The following is a 19,794-nucleotide window of genomic DNA, read 5'->3' on the forward strand; positions in this document are numbered from 1 at the left end:
GTAGTAGTTCTAGTGCACAAGCAGCATGTTAATGCTAAATGACAACAGCGGTGTGGTCAGCTACTGCTGTGATTCTTTTTGCAATATGAATTATTAAAGCATTTATAGAGTAGCACTGGAATAACTCCGCAGGAAATGCCTCCAGTGATTTATTCTTCCTGTTCAAATAAGTATCATTGTGTACCACAAAATGTGTTGCTGGGTCACAAACCTCACAAACAACACATCTGAGTCATATTTCACCCCCAAATCAAAGGAAATATAGTACAGCTGTCACGATTCTTTGATTAAATTCGAGTACTCGATTTTTAAAAACACTCAATTGCAATTTATCCGTGTCGAGTAACCCAAGTTGGTCGGGAAAATACCGGAAGTGGCGCATTCCACTGACGAGAATCCATGAACCGCATTTATTAGACCGTTTTCAAAGGCTTCACGATGTATTAAAACATTTTAAAACCATACATATCCATATACCATAAATATATGCCCTGCAGGTTTAATATATATATATATATATATATATATGCGCTTTAATTATTTACATGCGTGTAGTTTACGTGCGTCTCGGAACGGCTCCATTCACAGAAAATGCTGCTCCACACTATCATTTACATGCCTCTCAAACTCCATCTCTGCATATGCTGTGCCTTTGGGTTGCTTATAATGTTCATCTGGGAACGCAATGTGCGCCATTTCATCAAATTTGTAAGGTAAATCATTTATAAACCTACGCCATCAATATGTTTCTAAATATGGAAACCGTTCATCGCGATTTCAAAATAAAAGTTCAAAACCCTCGCATGTTTTGATGTCCACATATTCTTGTTCAAGAAATTACAGTGGCCGTATTGTTTCTAACATAAAGTGGACAAATATTAAAGATTAAGTGAACATTTTAATTGTTTGGCCAATATTAAACAAGGATCTGCTGTAAAGTGTAACAACACCAGACCGTTGGCGCCCTCTGCAGGCATTTGTTAAAATACATAATGTACATAAGTTGATTGTTTATATTACGTTACATATTTTAACAGTGTTGTTCTATAAAACCATATGATTATTTGCTTTTGATACTTTATTTGAACCAAATGTTTTTGCCTTGTTGTTATTATATATGTATTTAAGTCATTTTAAAGGCTATTGTTTGCTTAGGTCTATTTTCTACCACAAAAAAATCAGATTACTCGATTAATCACCAAAATAATAGTTAGTGAAAACCCTAAAATATAATATATTTGTCTGTTGAGCTGTGATCTAGATAAGATTCATCCTTTTGTTTCATGATTATCATAGTCATTTTTAGCAGACCGCCAGTATTGTTATTGTTATGATTCAATCATTATGCTGAACTTTAGAGATGCAATTCACTGTGGTTCGACATGCATCTTACATCTTCATAAACAAAGATATTATTATCACTTGTTGGTTTAATAACATTAACACCAGCCCTGACCTCAGGGTTTGTTTGCACGCAGTATTCTTATTGCACAATGAAGCACTCAAGCAGACCGTGTACAGCAAACTAGAAATTGCAGTACATGTTCATAGACCATCCCAAACAGGCTGATATATTGTTTGACAATAACTCTCACTGAATTATTTAGTAGGCCTCCGAGCAACTTGAAATGCCACATTTGCATTTGTATTCAGACGTGGTTATTGCTTTCCGGTTGGTTAAACTATTCTGCCATCCACATGTTAGCAAAGGAGTGACAAAATAAAAATATAGCACTTTTAGGAGTTTTAGAAAAAGCTTTTTACACAGAATATCAAAGCGCATTGCAAGCAGACTCATCCTCCTTGGCTTTGCACGTCCAGATGCTGAAATTTGTCAAAACAAATTTGCTGTGAAGAGTTTTGATTAAATTTCTGCATATCTAAGTGTGCTTTCATGCAAGACAAAGTTCCTTCGCACTGCTTGAACCAACCAATAATTCATTTCAAATGCATCTTCATTTGTCTTTAATTTATTTTTTTTTACTTGCCACATGTGCCATTGCAAACAGCATTTATCACTGAAGGTTAATAACATTTTTTTTAATGCAACTTGTTTTAATGACATTTTCTTCTTCATGTTTGCTCTCTAAGGGCTGTTTCTCTGACCTTAGCACATGGATTTCAAGACTTCAAATGAAGAGGTAAGCATTGCTTTATATGCCACTGTTGTTATGTGTTATTTCAGATGAAGTAGATAAAGTAGTGCACTCATACAACTTGTAACAGATCTATTTCAGCGTTATTTGTTGAACCAAACTCTATCCAAATAAATGTTCGGTGAAGTCGTTGAGGGAGGCAGGAGCACATCGATCACATAAATAGATTTGTTGACTTTCCACAGGGGAACAAAGATGTTAGGTCAGAAACGATTGCTTTAATTCCCCAGTCTGCAGACTATAGGAAACAGAGTTATTTAACAGACAACAGATTTATTGTTTCATTCTCTGAAATACTCTTCATTTTCCAGCGACAACAATGACTTAATGTGAAGATTTAGACATTCTACTTCAGACATTCTACTAGCTATAACTTTGCAACTACATGTCAACTAGCAGTTATTAGAGCATTAGTAAACTGTCTGCCTAATATCTGCTTCTATATTCTACTGACTAGAAGTAACTTTGCAACTACATATCAACTTATTCTACTAACCCGAACCTACAGTCTATGAGAGTTAGTTGACATGTATTTTCAAAGTTACTTATAGTTAGTAGAATCTCTAAAGTGGACCAATGAAATAAAGTGTAACCATGAGCAGTTATAGAAAGTAAAGAGCCACACAAAAATAATGTAGCTATAAGTAAAATTATTTGAAGATTTAGATGAGTGATTAACCGATTGATCAATATTTGGCTATTCTGAGATTATCATAAGTTTCCTTCGCCATCAATATGCTAAAAACTTTGATATTTTATTTTTAAGGTATATATTATTACATAGCTCTTGATTTTGATTGTTCAGCAACGGCATCCAGGGATCTGATATTTACTCACTGTGTCCATGGCAATACTGCATATCAGTCCGATAACTGAAACAGTGTAATGATGTTCAGTTATTTGTTTATTATCATTATGTATTAATAGTTTATCAAGTGAAAGAAATTAAATTATGTCTTATTTGTTTTATTATGCACTATGAGTCACGAATGGCTGTAATGAAGCTCACAACGAAAGAGGTAGAGGACAAAAACAGTCTTTAATCAAATAAACAAGGAATACTCAGGATATCGTAGGAGAACAACCATGTTAAACTAAGATGATACCGGACAAAAGAAAAGAATGAAACTTAAATACATGGAGAGTGTAATCAAACAGAAACAGGTGTGAGGGACTACTTAAAGGTTTAGTTCACCCAAAAATGAAAATTCTGTTATTAATTACTCGCCCTCATGTCGTTCCAAACCCGTAAGACTTTTGTTCATTTTTGAAACACAAATAAAGATCTTTTTAATGAAATCTGAGATTTCTGTCCCTCCATTGACAGCTACTCAACTACCACTTTGATGCTTCAAAAAGTTCATAAAGAGATCGTAAAACTAATCCATATGAATCGAGCGGTTTAGTCCAAATTTTCTGAAGAGACTCGATCGCTTTATATGATGAACAGATTGAATTTAGGCTTTTATTCACATATAAACATTCATCAACTCACACATCAGTTGTGGTAAACGAAAGCTCATGCATGTTCGCTTGACGTGCGAGAACCAGTGAGGTTCATTCTCATGTTACGCATCACATTTGAGCTTCCGGAAGAACCAATGAGGTTCATTCTCATGTTACGCATCACATTTGAGCTTCCGGAAGAACCAATGAGATTTGTTCTCACACATCAAGCAGGTTCGATTGAGCCTCTGTTTATGTTCGCTGATCAATCTTTATATGTGAATAAAAGCCTAAATTAAATCTGTTCATCATATAAAACGATCAAGTCTCTTTAGAAAATTTGGACTAAACAGCTCAATTCATATGGATTAGTTTTACAATCTCTTATGAACTTTTTGAAGCGTCAAAGTGTTAGTACGTAGCTGTCAATGGAGGGACAGAAAGCTCTCAGATTTCATCAAAAATATCTTAATTTGTGTTCTGAAGATAAACAAAAGTCTTACGGGTTTGGAACGACATGAGGGCGAGTAATTAATGACAAAATTTTCATTTTTGGGTGAACTAACCCTTTAACAATCAAGGATTTTTATTAACTGATTTTGAGGGAGGACCCGATTTCTCCCAAAACTGCAAATGCAACTGGCAACTTGCGTCTCAGTTATGGATCATAGTGAAAATGACCTCAGAAGACTTAAGTAATAATATTACTGTAATACTGTTGCAGTGTTCATCTTGTTGCTAGGTAGATTATTTCATACATTTGTAACAGACTATTTTTTCTTAACAGATGCTTTAATATCATATACAGGCAAGATTATAAAATGATATCAAGTCAAATCAATATTTCATTTCCGTGTATTTATTTATTCATTTGTTGGTCTTGATCACCCTGTTGGGATTTATTTTACGATAATGATCGAGTGACTGTACTTTATATCCTATATATCAATGTCTATCAGCTAATGAGAAATATTGATCGTCCACTAATCTGGATGTTTTTCTCAGTATGTTAAAATTCATGACATTCAGTGGGTCCTGCATTATATTGATGCGGTTTAGGATGGGATACAGGACTACTATAAATGCAGAGAGCACAAATTTAATAGCTTTTGGGCTCAGAAATAGGGACACGGAAGAGCGCTTATGTGTGGAAGATTAATGAGTGCTCAGAGGAAGATAAGTCTTGTGTATATAGACAGATCTATTTACAAACACTGCTGATGTGCAAGACAAGATTCAACATGTTGTGGACCGAAAGAATTTGAATTTTTATCTTTTATATGATGATGATGATCTACATTAATTAAGAGAGGGTTGGGAATCTGGTACAGTTGTATTACAGAGCTTGTGGGTGTTTTAAATTTGTTAAAGCATCAATATGAGAATCATATTGGCAGTGTTTCTTGTTAACTATGTGATTAATGCATCCCTCTAGCAATCTTACTAGACTAACTACAGTAATTTTACCTCTGGAATGGCCAAAGTCAATGCCTGAGAATGTTTTGACTGAAAATCTCAAGGGTACACTAAAAATGGCTGACACTTGATCGCCATGGCAACAGAATCAAGCATGTGTCCTAGCAACTGAAGTTATGGAATAAATTTCATTCTAGTATAAAGTATTTGACCTGACTTTGCAAGAAAACGCAATGATGCAGATGCCAGAGTCAACAGAAAATTCAGGTCTCTTCCTTTATTTATGAGCAACTGCTTACCAACCAATTTGGTCATCATAGGAACTAGTCTTACAACACAACTGGGCCCTGAGGATTGTTTTTTTACAGTGCTGACAAGTGGAAAGGCCAAAATATACAGACATACAACATTTTAAAGCAGAGAGTTTAAATGAAATAATAATGAAAACACCATGGTGTTGGTGCTTCGTATTTCAGTGTGGAATTATTAAATACGCATTTTTGAATAAGCTACTTATAGGGGTGCAGTCTCTTAATATAAATATAAAGTCTCTTAATAAGCTAAAATACATTTACAAACCTCTAACAGGCCAACTAGCAAACTAACTAAATAATAATGTGATTTGAATTATTCACAGTTTATCAGGTATGACAAGATATTAAAAAATAATACACTTAAAGTGAGGCCGGTATCACGGCGAAACTATTACTGGCCACCATGAAGTAGATGTACAAAAGGCACTTAAGGCACTTAGGATAATTATGTTACGCTAAACACTGAGTTTGTGGTTGTTCCTTCAGCTGTGGGCACTTTTATGTCCCTGTGGTTAAAACAGGTTTGTAATATGAAACATGATGTGTGAAGAAAACAAAAGAAAAAACAAGGTAAATATCACTTGAGAATTTTAATCAAGCTGTAATTTTGTCAGAATTATGCAGAAACTGTGAAAATATATTTATTTGTGTATATTTAGTATACATGGAATACTAGCTATGAAACAAGACAAAATTTGGCCATTTAATTGTCAAAAATGTTGAAAATTTAATTTCCACTACGAAAAGACTGAATTCCCCTCTTCATGTATATGTACTGTTGGACAAATTATCAAAACAAGTGACAGTGTGAAAAGTGTTTTAAGAGAGATTATTGGTAACAAAATTTTACTTATAGCCTTTATGTGTAATGCATTATAAAGGTATTCATAATGCATGTTATAATTAGTGCTGTCAAATCGATTTATCATGATTAATCGCATGTAGCATAAAAGTTTGTAAATATATAATTAATGTGTGTGTGTGTGTGTGTGTGTATATATATATATATATATATATATATGTATTAGTGCTGTCAGATCAATTAATCGCATCTAACATTAAAGCATATATGTATTAGTGCTGTCAAATAGATTCAACACGATTAATCGCATCTAACATAAAAGTATAAATATATTAGTGCTGTCAAATAGATTAATCGTGATTAATCGCATCTAACAAAAGTATATAATTAGTGTTGTCAAATAGATTAATCGTGATTAATCGCATCTGACAAAAGTATATAATTAGTGTTGTCAAATAGATTAATCGTGATTAATCGCATCTAACATAAAAGTATAAATATATTTGTGCGGTCAAATAGATTAATCACGATTAATCGCGTCTAACATAAAAGTATATAATTAGTGCTGTCAAATAGATTATTCGCATCTAACATAAAAGTATAAATATATTTGTGCGGTCAAATAGATTAATCGCTATTAATCACATCTAACATAAAAGAATAAATGTATTAGTGTTGTCAAATAGATTAATCGTGATTAATCGCATGTAACACAAAAGTATATAATTAGTGCTGTCAAATAGATGAATTGCAATTAATCGCATCTAACATAAAAGTATAAATATATTTGTGCTGTCAAATAGATTAATCGCGATTAATCGCATCTAACAAAAGTATATAATTAGTGTTGTCAAATAGATTAATCGTGATTAATTTCATCTAACATAAAAGTATATAATTAGTGCTGTCACATAGATTAATAAGCGATTAATCGCATCTAACATAAAAGTATAAATATATTTGTGCGGTCAAATAGATTAATCGCGATTAATCTCATCTAACATAAAAGTATATAATTAGTGCTGTCAAACAGATTAATCACGACTAATTGCATCTAACATAAAAGTTTGCGTTTACAGAATATATTTGTGTATGTATATTTGTGTATATATATATATATATATATATATACACAGAGAGACATATATATATAATATATATATATACATGTAATAATAGATATATACACACACACATATTATGTAAACACAAACATTTACGTTAGATGCGATTAATCGCGATTAATCTATTTGACAGCACTAGTTATAATGCATTATATCTTTTCATAAATAATTGTTACCAAAATTAAAATTCATTATTATATTTTTAGATTCCTTGTTACATATGAAATTGGTTGTTTGTCTTGTGTTTTAAAGCTTTATACTTTTTAAAGGTGTAATAATGAATAGACAAGTATTATAATGTATTATAACTGTGGTCACAATTATTCATGAGATCATACAATGCATTATAAGGTGCAATAAGGCATAAGTAATGCATTATAAATACTTTTATTATGAATTACATATAAAGGCTTTAGGTAAAGTGTTGCCATAATTTTCTTATGCCGTGTGTTCACCAAAGCATTTTTTTGCAAGCTGAAAAAGTCAGGTGCTCTTCTGAAAATGCCTTGCTGTGGAATATCCACGGAAGTGTTACTAGTATCTGATTTCACAGTTTGTTTCTAAATACAAAAATGTCGATACAGTGTAAAGTATTCGCTCTGGCTCATGTTTTAAATGCTTTTGTTCCGTTGTTGTGCTTGTTGTCGTTGTACGAGCGGGATGTGGCGGTTGGTCGGTACAGTATTTGTCCCGCCCCTCCTCCACTGTGATTGGACGGCTGGGTAAAAAGGGAATACTTGAAGAAGCACCCATAAATTAAGTGCTATTTATAAACTGTTAAAGTGGTGCCATTTAAGTTTGCCCTATCTGTTTTACTTTAAATGATTACTGTAGGGCAGGAACGTTTGATTGCTCAAAATTACATCTTGCAAGGCAGCTGGAAGTTAAAGGGCTTACAATGCCTTATACTGTAGCTGCATGACTCTTATGTAATTTTTCTCAAACATTTATCTACAGAAGTAAGGGCCTTGTGATAAATGCTGAATAAATATGGACCCGATAAGCTGCATTTAAGCCTCTGACAGACTGTCTGTCAAGTTACAATGTATTCAAGAGCATCTGGACTTCATTATCCATTTGTTGGAGACATTTTGTCACATTTTCAAAAAGCTTCATCAGTCATTATGACATTGTGTGGTGTGAAGATGTTTAATCCACCATCAGATAACTGATGAAGCCACTTGGATGAGAGGCAAAACATCTTCAACAAATGAATAACCAAGTCCAGATGGTCTAGCAATAATTTTTCTCCCTGATATTCTGCAGTGACTTTGAGTTTTCAGTTGTATCTCTGCCAGGCAAAAAGTGACTCTGCATACACTATCACTATTTATCATGCGATCAATTTCATGGCTAATTAACTTCATGTTGTCAGATGTTTGTGTGACTTTTGGCTGTTTCAGACAAAGACTGGGATTTATTTGCTTCAAGATGGTAGCGAGGAGCCTTTCAATATCCGTCTGCACCTGGCCAAAGATATTCTCACCATTCAAGAGCAAGACGTCATCTGTGTGTCTGGAGAACCGTTCTACTCAAGTGTGAGTTCAACAATCCACACTGTAAATCAGATTGATTCAGTCCTGGAAAATACAAGATATAATAAAATCTATGACGTGAAATTCTTGAACACAGATTTTACCCTAATAACATTTTTTGTTTTATTGCATGATTTATTGCTGCATATTATTAACAAAATAAAAAGAACATAATAGTAATTATCTTGGATAGATAGGTGGATGGATGGATGGATGGATGGATGGATTGATAAGTGGATGGATGGATGGTTGATAGGTGGATGGATAGATAGGTAGATGATGGATGGATGGATGAATGGATGGATGGTTAGATAGGTGCATAAATGGATGGATGGATGAATTTGTAGATGGATGAATGGATGGATGGATTGGTAGATGGATGGATGGATTGATTGGTAGATGGATGAACTGGTAGATGGATGGATGGATGGATGGATTGGTGGATGGATGGATGGATTGGTAGATGGATGGATGGATGAATTTGTAGATGGATGGATGGATAAATGCCAGATAGATTGATGGATTGGTAGATGGATGGATGGATTGGTAGATGGATGAATGCCAGATTGATGGATAGATGGATGGATGGATGGATGGATGGATGGATGGATGGATGCCAGATGAATGGATAGATGCCGGATGGATGTATAGATAGATGGATGGATGGATGGATGCCGGATGGATGGATGAATTGGTAGATGGATGGATGGATGGATTGGTAGATGGATGGATGGATGAATGCCGGATAGATGGATGGATCGATGGATGGATTGGTGGATGGATGGATGGATGGATGGATGGATTGGTAGATGGATGGATGGATGGATGGATGGATGGATTGGTGGATGGATGGATGGATGGATGGATTGATTAGTAGATGGATGAACTGGTAGATTCATGGATGGATGGATGGATTGGTAGATGGATGGATGGATGTATGAATTGGTAGATGGATGGATGGATGTATGAATTGGTAGATGGATGGATGGATGAATGCCAGATAGATGGAGGAATTGGTAGATGGATGGATGGATGGATGGATTGGTAGATGGATGGATGGATGAATTGGTAGATGGATGGATGGATGGATGGATTGGTAGATGGATGGATGGATCGATGCCGGATGGATGGATAGATGGATGAATGCCGGATGGATGGATAGATGGATGGATGGATGCCAGATGGATGGATGGATGCCGGATGGATGGATAGATGGATGGATGGATGGATGCCGGATGGATGGATGGATGGGTGGATGGATGGATAAATTGGTAGATGGATGGATGGATGATGAATGCCGGATAGATGGAAGGATCGATGGATTAATTGGTAGATGGATAGATGGATGGATGGATCGGTAGATGGATGGATGAATGCCGGATCGTTGGATGGATTGGTAGATGGATGGATGGATGGATGATAGATGGATGGATTGGTAGATGGATGGATAGATGGATTCTCCAGTTCATGTTAACATGCTTTTGCTGACTAAATTAAAAAAAAACGCTCACTTCAAGAATGTCTGCGTCAACAAAGACTCTGTTAATTACACCTGTAAGTTTTATTAGAGTTCATTGAAATATCTTTGTGCAGCTGAGGATAGAAATACAGTTCGCAGCCTGAAGAAAAACCTCAAAACATCTTGCAGCATGAAAAGAAAAACGTTTTGATACTGAGTCATTATTCAGCTCTGGAATGTTTCGTCACACATGTAGGAATTTGCTTTGGATGATTTTTTTTATTTAATTCTGTTCACCTTTTCTCATGTGTTTTAACTTCATTGCCTGAAGTAGAATGAATCTGCCATGTGCGTATTTTCACAGGCATCTGCAGCAGAATATTTTGACCGTTGTGCTGCATCTATCATTGTCACTGCAGTAGGTTTTGCGCTGGTTTAAACAGACAGATCATGTTGTATTCACTGCCCTTTAATTAAGTTACTGGCATTGTTGGCATGGTGCCGTTTTTCCCTCGGGAAATCTACATGAAAAGGAGGCAATTAAAAATAATTAAGTACCTTCTCAGTTTCATGGAGCAAATTGAAATGAAAGGTAAACTACCTTTCTTCCTCAACATACAGACACGGTGTGGCATGAAAGTGACGAGTTTCCTTTGATTCTTTACAGGAGAGAACAGTAACTATCCGTCGGCAGACAATCGGAGGGTTTGGTTTGAGCATCAAGGTGATTGCGCAGTTTCTCACAGCTTTCACTCACATTTTTTGCAAGACTTTGAAAGTCTTTGTGTTATCATTTTTTCATAGGGTGGCGCTGAACACAAGATCCCTGTTGTGATATCTAAAATATCAAAAGAACAGAAGGGTAAGCTGTTTATTTACTCTTCCTCCTTTCGTACTCAAAAATAACAAGTTGTTTATTGCTTTCTACTTTTGTTTTTTCTTTTGTTTGCAGCTGAACTTTCCGGGCTTCTGTTTATCGGGGATGGAATTCTCCAGGTATGTACAAATACACAAATGTGCTCCTAAGATACTTTCAATGTTAAGGACCCTTTAAAACTCCCACAATGTCTTAATGTAATTCACTGAATTTCAGCCAGGAGATGTTTAGGGAGCATCTTTCTTTTTGATGGAAATTGGAGTTGTCATTTTGTAGCTGTGTTATTTTAATTATATATTCAGCCTGAATTATGTATGTATTTTCCTGAACTTGAAGGCCATGTTTTAGATGTGGGAATTCTTCATAATGGCCATAGTATTCTCATAACAATTATCAGAATATGCTTGCAGTGATTCTCAGATTTATTTAACAGAATATCCTTAATATTAATGAAGTCCTTGGTCAAACAAATAAAGCTTCAGATAGCCTTGTGTGGATGTACAAGAAATTTTAAATTATTAAAAATGATAGATTACACTACTGTTCAAAAGTTTGGGATCTTTTGAACTTTCTATTCATCAAAGAATCCTATATATATATATGTATATATATATATATATATGATATTATATATATATATATAATATCACAGTTTCCACAAAAAATATTTTCAATATTGATAATAATCAGAAATGTTTCTTGAGCAGCAAATCATTATATTAGAATGATTATTAAGGATCATGTGACACTGAAGACTGGAGTAATGATGCTGAAAATTCAGCTTTGATCACAGAATAAATTACATTTTAAAATACTTTCACATAAAAAACAGTTAATTTAAATTGTAATAATATTTCACAATATTACAGTTTATTTTTTATTTTTGATCAAAAAAATGCAGCCTTGATATGTTTAAAAAATGGAAGAAGAAAAAAATCTTACTGACCCAAACTTTTAAATGTTAATGTATATGCCAGATGGATAGATGGATGGATGGAGGGATTGATGGATGGATGGATTGGTGGATGGATGGAGGGATGGATGGATGGATAGGTAGATGGATAGATGGATGGATGGATGGATGGATGGATGGATGGATAGGTAGATGGATGGATGAATGCCGGATGGATTGATTGGTGGATGGATTGACTGGTAGATGGATGGATGGATGGATGGATTGATGGATGGATGGATGGATGGATTGGTGGATGGATGGATGGATGGAGGGATGGATGGATGGATAGGTAGATGGATGGATGATGGATGGATGGATGGATGGATGGATGGATGGATAAGTGGATGGATGGATGAATGCCAGATGGATTGATTGGTGGATGGATTGACTGGTAGATGGATGGATGGATGGATGGATGGATGTATGCCAGATGGATGGATGGATTGGTAGATGGAAGGATGGATGGATGGATGGATGGATGGATGGATTGGTGGATGGATGGATGGATGGATGGATGGATTGGTAGATGGATGGATGTATTGGTAGATAGATGGATGGATGGATGGATAGGTGGATGGATGGATGGATGGATGAATTGGTAGATGGATGGATGGATTGGTAAATGGATGGATTATTTTTTAAATGGTAAACTTTTAAACAGTAATGTATATGAGGATCTATTCATAACTCCCTCTTCATTTTACTTGTATTTTCATTAGATAAACGGCATTAACGTGAGGAGTTATCGCCATGAAGAAGTGGTATGTTTAATCTTTTTTGCATATAATTAATTTCAGATAACAAAGAAAGAGTTTGTAATATGCAGCACTGAGTTCAATCTATTCACAGAAGTGTGTGTGTGTATTTTTGACTCGCCCTTTAAAAGCTTGATTAATTATAATGAAATGAGTCACACATCCATTCTAATAAATGAATAAGCAAGCATGTTTTCCATACTCAGGTGCAGGTTCTGCGAAACGCAGGTGAGGAAGTGACTCTGACTGTGTCTTTCCTGAAGAGGACTCCTGCATTTCTGAAGCTGCCGCTCTGTGAAGACTGCTCATGTACGTCTGTGTTCGGACACGCTACATTCACCGGTTAATATAGAACCTACAAGTCTTCTAAAGTAAAATTTACAATGAAATAACTTTGTCTTTTAACCTGTTCATTTTATTTTTTCAGGTATACCAAGTGATCAGAGCAGTGGAACATCGTCTCCACTGTGTGACAGTGGCCTGCATCTGAACTACCATCCCAACAACACGGTAAACATCTAAAAATACTGAACACTCATCTGTCTGTCTGTCTGAGTTTGGGGTGTGTTTGGTAATGTGCATTTGTGAATTGATTGTCAATCTGTTGTCAACAAAAGAGGCACTTTAATGTCTTCCTACAGTTAACCACCAAAATAAAAGCCTTATAGTTTAATGTTTGAAAGCAAAGAATCTATCCATCCATCCATCCATGTGAGTTTGGTCATTTGCATTTGTGAATCATTTGTGAAATCTGTTTTCAACAAAAGAGAAGCTTTAAGGTCTTCTTACAGTTTTACACCAAAATAAAAGTCTCATAGTTTAAATTTGAAAGCAAAGAAATTAAGACATAAATATTAGTATTGTCATTTTACCTAATTATTACTATTTTTATTATTATTACTATTATTATTAAATACTCATTAATAATAGTTTTAATTTAGTAATTTATTTAGTATTTTTTATTTAGTATGTAATAATAAAATAGTATTATTGCAAAAGTAATATATTTCTATTTTTAATTTTAAAAACATTATAATTTAAATAATAATAAAATATAAAATATTATTTAAAATATTATTTAAATAATATTTTAAAATATAATAATAATTTAAAATATTATTTAAATAATATTTTAAATAATAACTTTTAATTTTATTATTGTATAGATAGATAGATAGATAGATAGATGGATAGATAGATAGATTGATTGATTCAATATGACTATCTATCTAGTTTGGTTCGAGATTGTGAATTTGTAAATTGTTTTATAAATCTTTTGTCAGCAAAAGAGAAGCTTTAAGGTCTTCCTATGGTTTTCCACCAAAATAAAAGCCTTATAGTTTAATGTTTGAAAGCAAAGAAATTAAGACTGCCATAAATATTAGTATTGTAATTTTACTAAGTCATTATTATTGTTATCTGAGTATCTGATCTATTTGTGGCAGGACACATTGTCTTGCTCGTCTTGGCCGATGTCTCCGGGGTTGCGCTGGGAGAAGAGATGGGTGGATCTTCGACTCATCCCCCTATTGCACGCGCGTCTGTCCCAGTACGTCCCAGGTACTGACATTTGCAGGTGAGCTGAGCAAGAACCGCACAAGAAACATCTGTGTTTTGTTTGCCTATACTTTGTCTCTGGCTTTAATAGTAGTTACAGTGCCTGATATGATGTATTTTGCTCTTGCTTTCATCTAGTAATTCAATTTGTATTCTAGTCGCACAGGATTTTCCTTGATTAGTTTTTTAAGGGTTATATTAATTCACAGCCATTCCCAAATGAACCGCATTAGACCTTTAATGCCAAATGCAAACTTTGATGAGGTTAAGCTATTTGAAATGAGACCTTTTTGCACATCAAGTGGGATGTAATTGAAAACTCTTAAATTGGATTGAATTAAATCAGTCTGTTTTTTAAATTGCTTTGAATTAAATGAATTGAAAAAGGAGAATTAGACATTAGTTAGCTATTTTTGCATTTTGTGGAATGTCTCCTGAGTGAGCGTATTTTTAATTTCTTCAGGCAAAATGCCTTTCAAGTCGTTGCTGTGGATGGGGTGTGCAGCGGGGTCATTCAGTGCCCCGGTACTGATGAATGCACCGACTGGCTGCAAGCAATAGCTACTAACATTTCTGCCCTCACCAAGCACAACGTGAGTACACTGCAGTTTCAGCATGGTAAAAGTGTGGCAAGTCAATTCTTATACAAATAGTGATTGCTTAGATTGTAACTGCAAATGCAAGTTTGCAAGTTAACCATTGTAGTATATCCATGTCTAAAATGATAAAGAAAATGTGAGATTTTTATTTCTTTTCATCCTTGAAATAAGTAAATAATTTCAGGATTTTGAAGAATTTAAAACAAGGAAAGTTCTAATGCAAAATGATAATGACAATGTTTAATGGTATGGTTCAAAAGTTTGGGGTCGGTAAGAAGTTTCTTATGCTTACCAAGACTGTATTTATTTGATGAAAAATACTCTAAAATTGTGAAATATTATTACAATTTAAAATAACTGTTTTCTATGTTAATGTTTTTTTTTTTTTTTAAATATAATTTATTCCTGTGATCAAAGCTGACTTTTCAGCATCATTACTCCAGTTTTCAATGTCACATGATCCTTCTGAAATCATTCTAAAATGCTAATTTACTGCTCAAGACACATTTATTATTATTATCAATAATGATAATTGAAAAAAATCGTGTCAATTGATCTAAAAATGTAAACTAATGGTACATTTTTCTGTAAACAAATACTAGGTTACTTGCGTTAAATATTTTAAACAGAAAATATTAATCGCAGCATTATTTTTAAAAGCCCTACCTTGAACACAAGTTTGGACCGGATGATCTTTGTGCAACTGTGTGCAACATTTGCAGATTTAAGGCCACGATATACTATAAGCTCTTTTTCATTTTTCTCTTAGGGGTAAAAAGAAGTTTGAAATACGTGAGCAGTGGTATACTGTTAGTGGTATACCCGACGCCGTCCACGAGAGCAGCGTTTAGATGAATATGTAAATATGTGCTTTCCTTTCAATAACAAAATAAACACACAACAAAAATGACAGCAGTGAGAAAACAGCAGTTAATAAAGCATCTGATCATAGCAATGTGGATGTTTGCACCAGCTTTGCGATTCGGCACTCGAGTCAAGTCACGTCCAGTTTATTTATATAAGCTACCACTTTATACAATAGATTAACAGATACAACAGAAGCAACTTTACAGTATTAAACATGAAAAAACAGTGTCAGTCTCTCTTTCAATTAAAATTACAACTACATTTTCTACTAAAAAAGCGACTCTCCAGTGTGTTCATGTTTTTACTCGTGGACATCCGACCTCGATGGACTGAACAGAAGAAATGAATGTTTCACCTCAAAGAGGATGGAGCCTCAGAGCCACACCTACCTATTACATAATCGCCACGGACCAGTGGTAGTTCAAAGGTGTTTAACAGCCAGAGCGAACTTTCCCAGAAGTTCACTTTAGCAAGCTGTTTCAAACTCCTGAAACAAACTTCATTTTGGCCTGATTTTTTTCGAAATGACGTTACACCAGTCGATTTTGCTTGAAGTATATGGGGCCTTTACAGTGCTTTATTGTCTCTGGAGAGCTAGCAGTAGAACCAATTTGTGCCTGAATCAACTGAACACACAATGATTCAAATACATTTATGCTCAGTGATGGAGGTAATGCAGGAAGACGGTGAATTATTTGTCATAAATTTTCATTTTCGTCAGACAGGTCATGTGTTGTAATCCCCTCATTGCAGTAGATTAAGGCCTTAAAATGGCATTTCCCTCACAATGAAGGATTTCACTCTTAATTACTAGGGAACGTTACAGAGTGAGCCTCGTGGCCCAGATCACTCACTTTAAGCATCCCCATGCAAAAATCCACCATTTTCCATCTTGCATTCATTTATTTTGAGTGTGTTTAGCATTTGCCAAAAAATCCTCTCAAAGAAGATGATAGGTTTGCTCCTCACAACAATGTACTATAGCGTTTGCTTTGGATTATCCTGCCGAGGGACCATCTGGATGAGCTCTCAGTCCATTTCCTGCGAGGAAGATAAAGCCTCATTCCACATTCAAATGGAACTATTAGAGTCATTTGTGAGGCAGCAGTGACTGGCCGGGGTTACGTGGGTAATGAAGCTAGTATGAATGTTAATCTTGAATATAGCTTCACAGCAGCAGCGACTCTCTCCTGGGTTCTGGGTGCACTAGTACCTTGGTTGGTCTGAAACACACAAGATTTATGGTGTTCTTTTATCTGCCACTTGAATAATTGAGCTGAGACACGGTAAAGGTCATTCGGTGATCACCACAGCGCTTTATTTTATATCTGTGAAGCAGATTGCTTTGCTTTGCTGGCCTTTTGTTATGATTTATCATTGAGATGTCTAGAAAATCTCCTTGCAGTTAGGAATCAGAGGTTGTTCAGGGAGAGTGACGCATGACCTTCGATTTAAAAGGATTCATAAAAGCTCTGTATTAAAGGGGTCATGTCGTACAGTTTTGTGGAATATATTTTCATCTCTAAAGTCCATTTATATTTAGTGTTTCTTGCAAACTAGACTTATGATACAGTAAATCACTTGCAATGTTCCTTATTTGTAAGTCCCTTTGGATAAAAGCATCAGCTAAACTTAAAATGTAAATGTAAAAAGCAAAATTTGTCTGACATTGGTGGAAAAAAACAGATAGTACTGCCATAAACTCACAGCATTTTCACAGATTTCATCCCCAAAAATGTATAGGCCTGCTTATAGTTGACTCTTCTTTTAAATATTTTTTAAATATATATTATGCTAAATATAAAAATATATTTAAAGGTATATAGATATTAAATATAATATAAAGAACAATTTAAATATATTTATTTTAAATTTCAATATATATTTTAAAATATATATATTTAATCTATTTCTCTAATCTATTACTTACAGTGCACACATAATCTTTAAATATATTTTTAAAATATATTATTATAAATATATAAAAATATATTTAAAGGTGTGTGTATATATATATATATATATATATATATATATATATATATACATTTATTTATTTATTATTTATATATTTCAGTATATCGTTTTATAATATGTAAATATATTTTTAACAATTAATTTTAACAATACTTAATTCTTATAGTGCACACATCATCTTTAAATATATATTATTATAAATATATAAACTATTTTTAAAGGTCTACACATTAAATATAATATATAAGCTTATTAATTTATTTATTTCAATATGTATTTTTACCTAAACACATTTTCAAAAATTAGTCACATCACATCACTTTTAAATATATTTTAAATATATATTATTCTAAATATAAAAATATATTTAAAGGTATATAGATATTAAATATAATATATAAAACATTTTAAATATATTTATTTATTTTTATATTTATTTTAAATTCCAATATATATTTTAAAATATATATATTTAATCTATTACTATTATCTATTACTTATAGTGCACACAATATCTTTAAATATATTTTAAAAATATATTATTATAAATATATAAAAATATATTTAAAGGTATTTATATATATATATATATATATATATATATACATTTATTTTTAATTATTATTTATATATTTCAGTATATTGTTTTATAATATGTAAATATATTTTTAACAATCTTATTAATTTTAACAATAGTTCATTCTTCATTATCACATCATCTTTAAATATATATATATTATTATAAATATATAAAATTATTTGTAAAGGTCTATACATTACATATAATTTATTTATTTATTTCAATATGTATTTTTACCTAAACACATTTTCATCAATCTAATCTGTTAAATCTTTATAATTCTATTTCAGGTGAAGAAGATAAACAGAAACTTTCCAGTAAACCAGCAGGTAAGGAAACTGAATCTGAATGGTTGAGAAGGTGCGAATTGGACTCTGAAAGAGTGACAGAAAGCCTGCAGAGATCCAGATAAAGCCCTGATAGAGTGAGCGGCTCAAATGGTCACCGCACTTGAATGAAGACCCACGATGATGTTTTCTGACAAGAGCCGCTGTTCTTCATGCGCTGTGACGCATGTACCCTGCAGAAAGCCAAGAGTCAAGTTCACAGGGCATCGAGATTCTCTGAACAGCCTCATGCTGTGCTCCTCAAAACGATGTGACATCACACAGACTGACAGATATTAGGTCACAGTGTCCGATTTTAGCCTGTGACCTCTCATGCAGGAGTGTTGTGATTTTAATTGATCAAGCTTTGAATTGGACTTAATTATTTGACGAATGTTAGATTTGATGAATGTAAGGGGAGAAATGCTGTGTAGACTAATTACTTGGAGCGTCATCGTTCTTCTGTAACCTGTTTGACACATTCTTTTTGTGTTTTTCTGTCTTTTAGATCATATATATGGGCTGGGTAGATGAGAAAGAGCAAGATTCTGTTCAGGACCGAATGTACACACCAAAGTTTCTTGCCTTGAGGGGTTCGTCTCTCTTCAAATTCTCCGCACCTCCAGTGAGTTCTTCTGCATGATTTACTGCATCAAGAGCCTTTCACTTTCAGTAGCTTACTTTTATATGATTTTATATTTAGCATATGCACGCAATATTTGTTCTACTTGGGGCAACATTGGCTGAAAAAAATGGTGAGAATTATGAAAGAACTTCAGACTCTTGAAACTTTTCCAGAGTTGTTCAGTTGTTAGCAGTTCATTGCACTGAAGAATTGTTAAAAGAATACTTGACCCAAAAATTCCTCTCGTTTCAAACCTTTATACTGTTTTTTGTGGAACACAAAAGACTTAGAGTGCGTTTGAAATTGCATACTGTTTGAGTAGCTACTACATTTGAATTTGAACTTACTTCGTAACTGTTAAAAAAGTATGTAGTATGATAGGTAGTATGAACGAAATTAATTGAAATAAAGCTGAAATAAAATA

General features: G+C 33.7%; 1 protein-coding gene across 8 annotated transcripts in view; it reads left to right on the top strand.

Moving 5' to 3' along the window:
* sntg1 (syntrophin, gamma 1) overlaps positions 1 to 19,794 on the top strand; it is a 50,489-nt gene that overhangs the window by 21,005 nt on the left and 9,690 nt on the right. For 7 of the 8 annotated variants that reach the window (XM_051882668.1, XM_051882671.1, XM_051882669.1 and 4 more), the window contains 12 exons: positions 2,092 to 2,141; positions 8,662 to 8,796; positions 10,920 to 10,976; positions 11,057 to 11,114; positions 11,205 to 11,248; positions 12,804 to 12,845; positions 13,046 to 13,181; positions 13,267 to 13,349; positions 14,285 to 14,415; positions 14,860 to 14,989; positions 18,710 to 18,748; positions 19,254 to 19,370. In XM_051882668.1, coding sequence (XP_051738628.1) covers positions 2,115 to 2,141; positions 8,662 to 8,796; positions 10,920 to 10,976; positions 11,057 to 11,114; positions 11,205 to 11,248; positions 12,804 to 12,845; positions 13,046 to 13,181; positions 13,267 to 13,349; positions 14,285 to 14,415; positions 14,860 to 14,989; positions 18,710 to 18,748; positions 19,254 to 19,370 — 999 coding nt within the window. In that variant the 5' untranslated portion in view covers positions 2,092 to 2,114. The remainder of the gene's footprint in view (positions 1 to 2,091; positions 2,142 to 8,661; positions 8,797 to 10,919; positions 10,977 to 11,056; positions 11,115 to 11,204; positions 11,249 to 12,803; positions 12,846 to 13,045; positions 13,182 to 13,266; positions 13,350 to 14,284; positions 14,416 to 14,859; positions 14,990 to 18,709; positions 18,749 to 19,253; positions 19,371 to 19,794) is intronic. The other variant, XM_051882674.1, reaches the window with a different exon arrangement.

This window comes from Ctenopharyngodon idella, chromosome 23 (genome assembly GCF_019924925.1).
Source record: "Ctenopharyngodon idella isolate HZGC_01 chromosome 23, HZGC01, whole genome shotgun sequence".
Taxonomy (NCBI): Eukaryota; Metazoa; Chordata; class Actinopteri; order Cypriniformes; family Xenocyprididae; genus Ctenopharyngodon; species Ctenopharyngodon idella.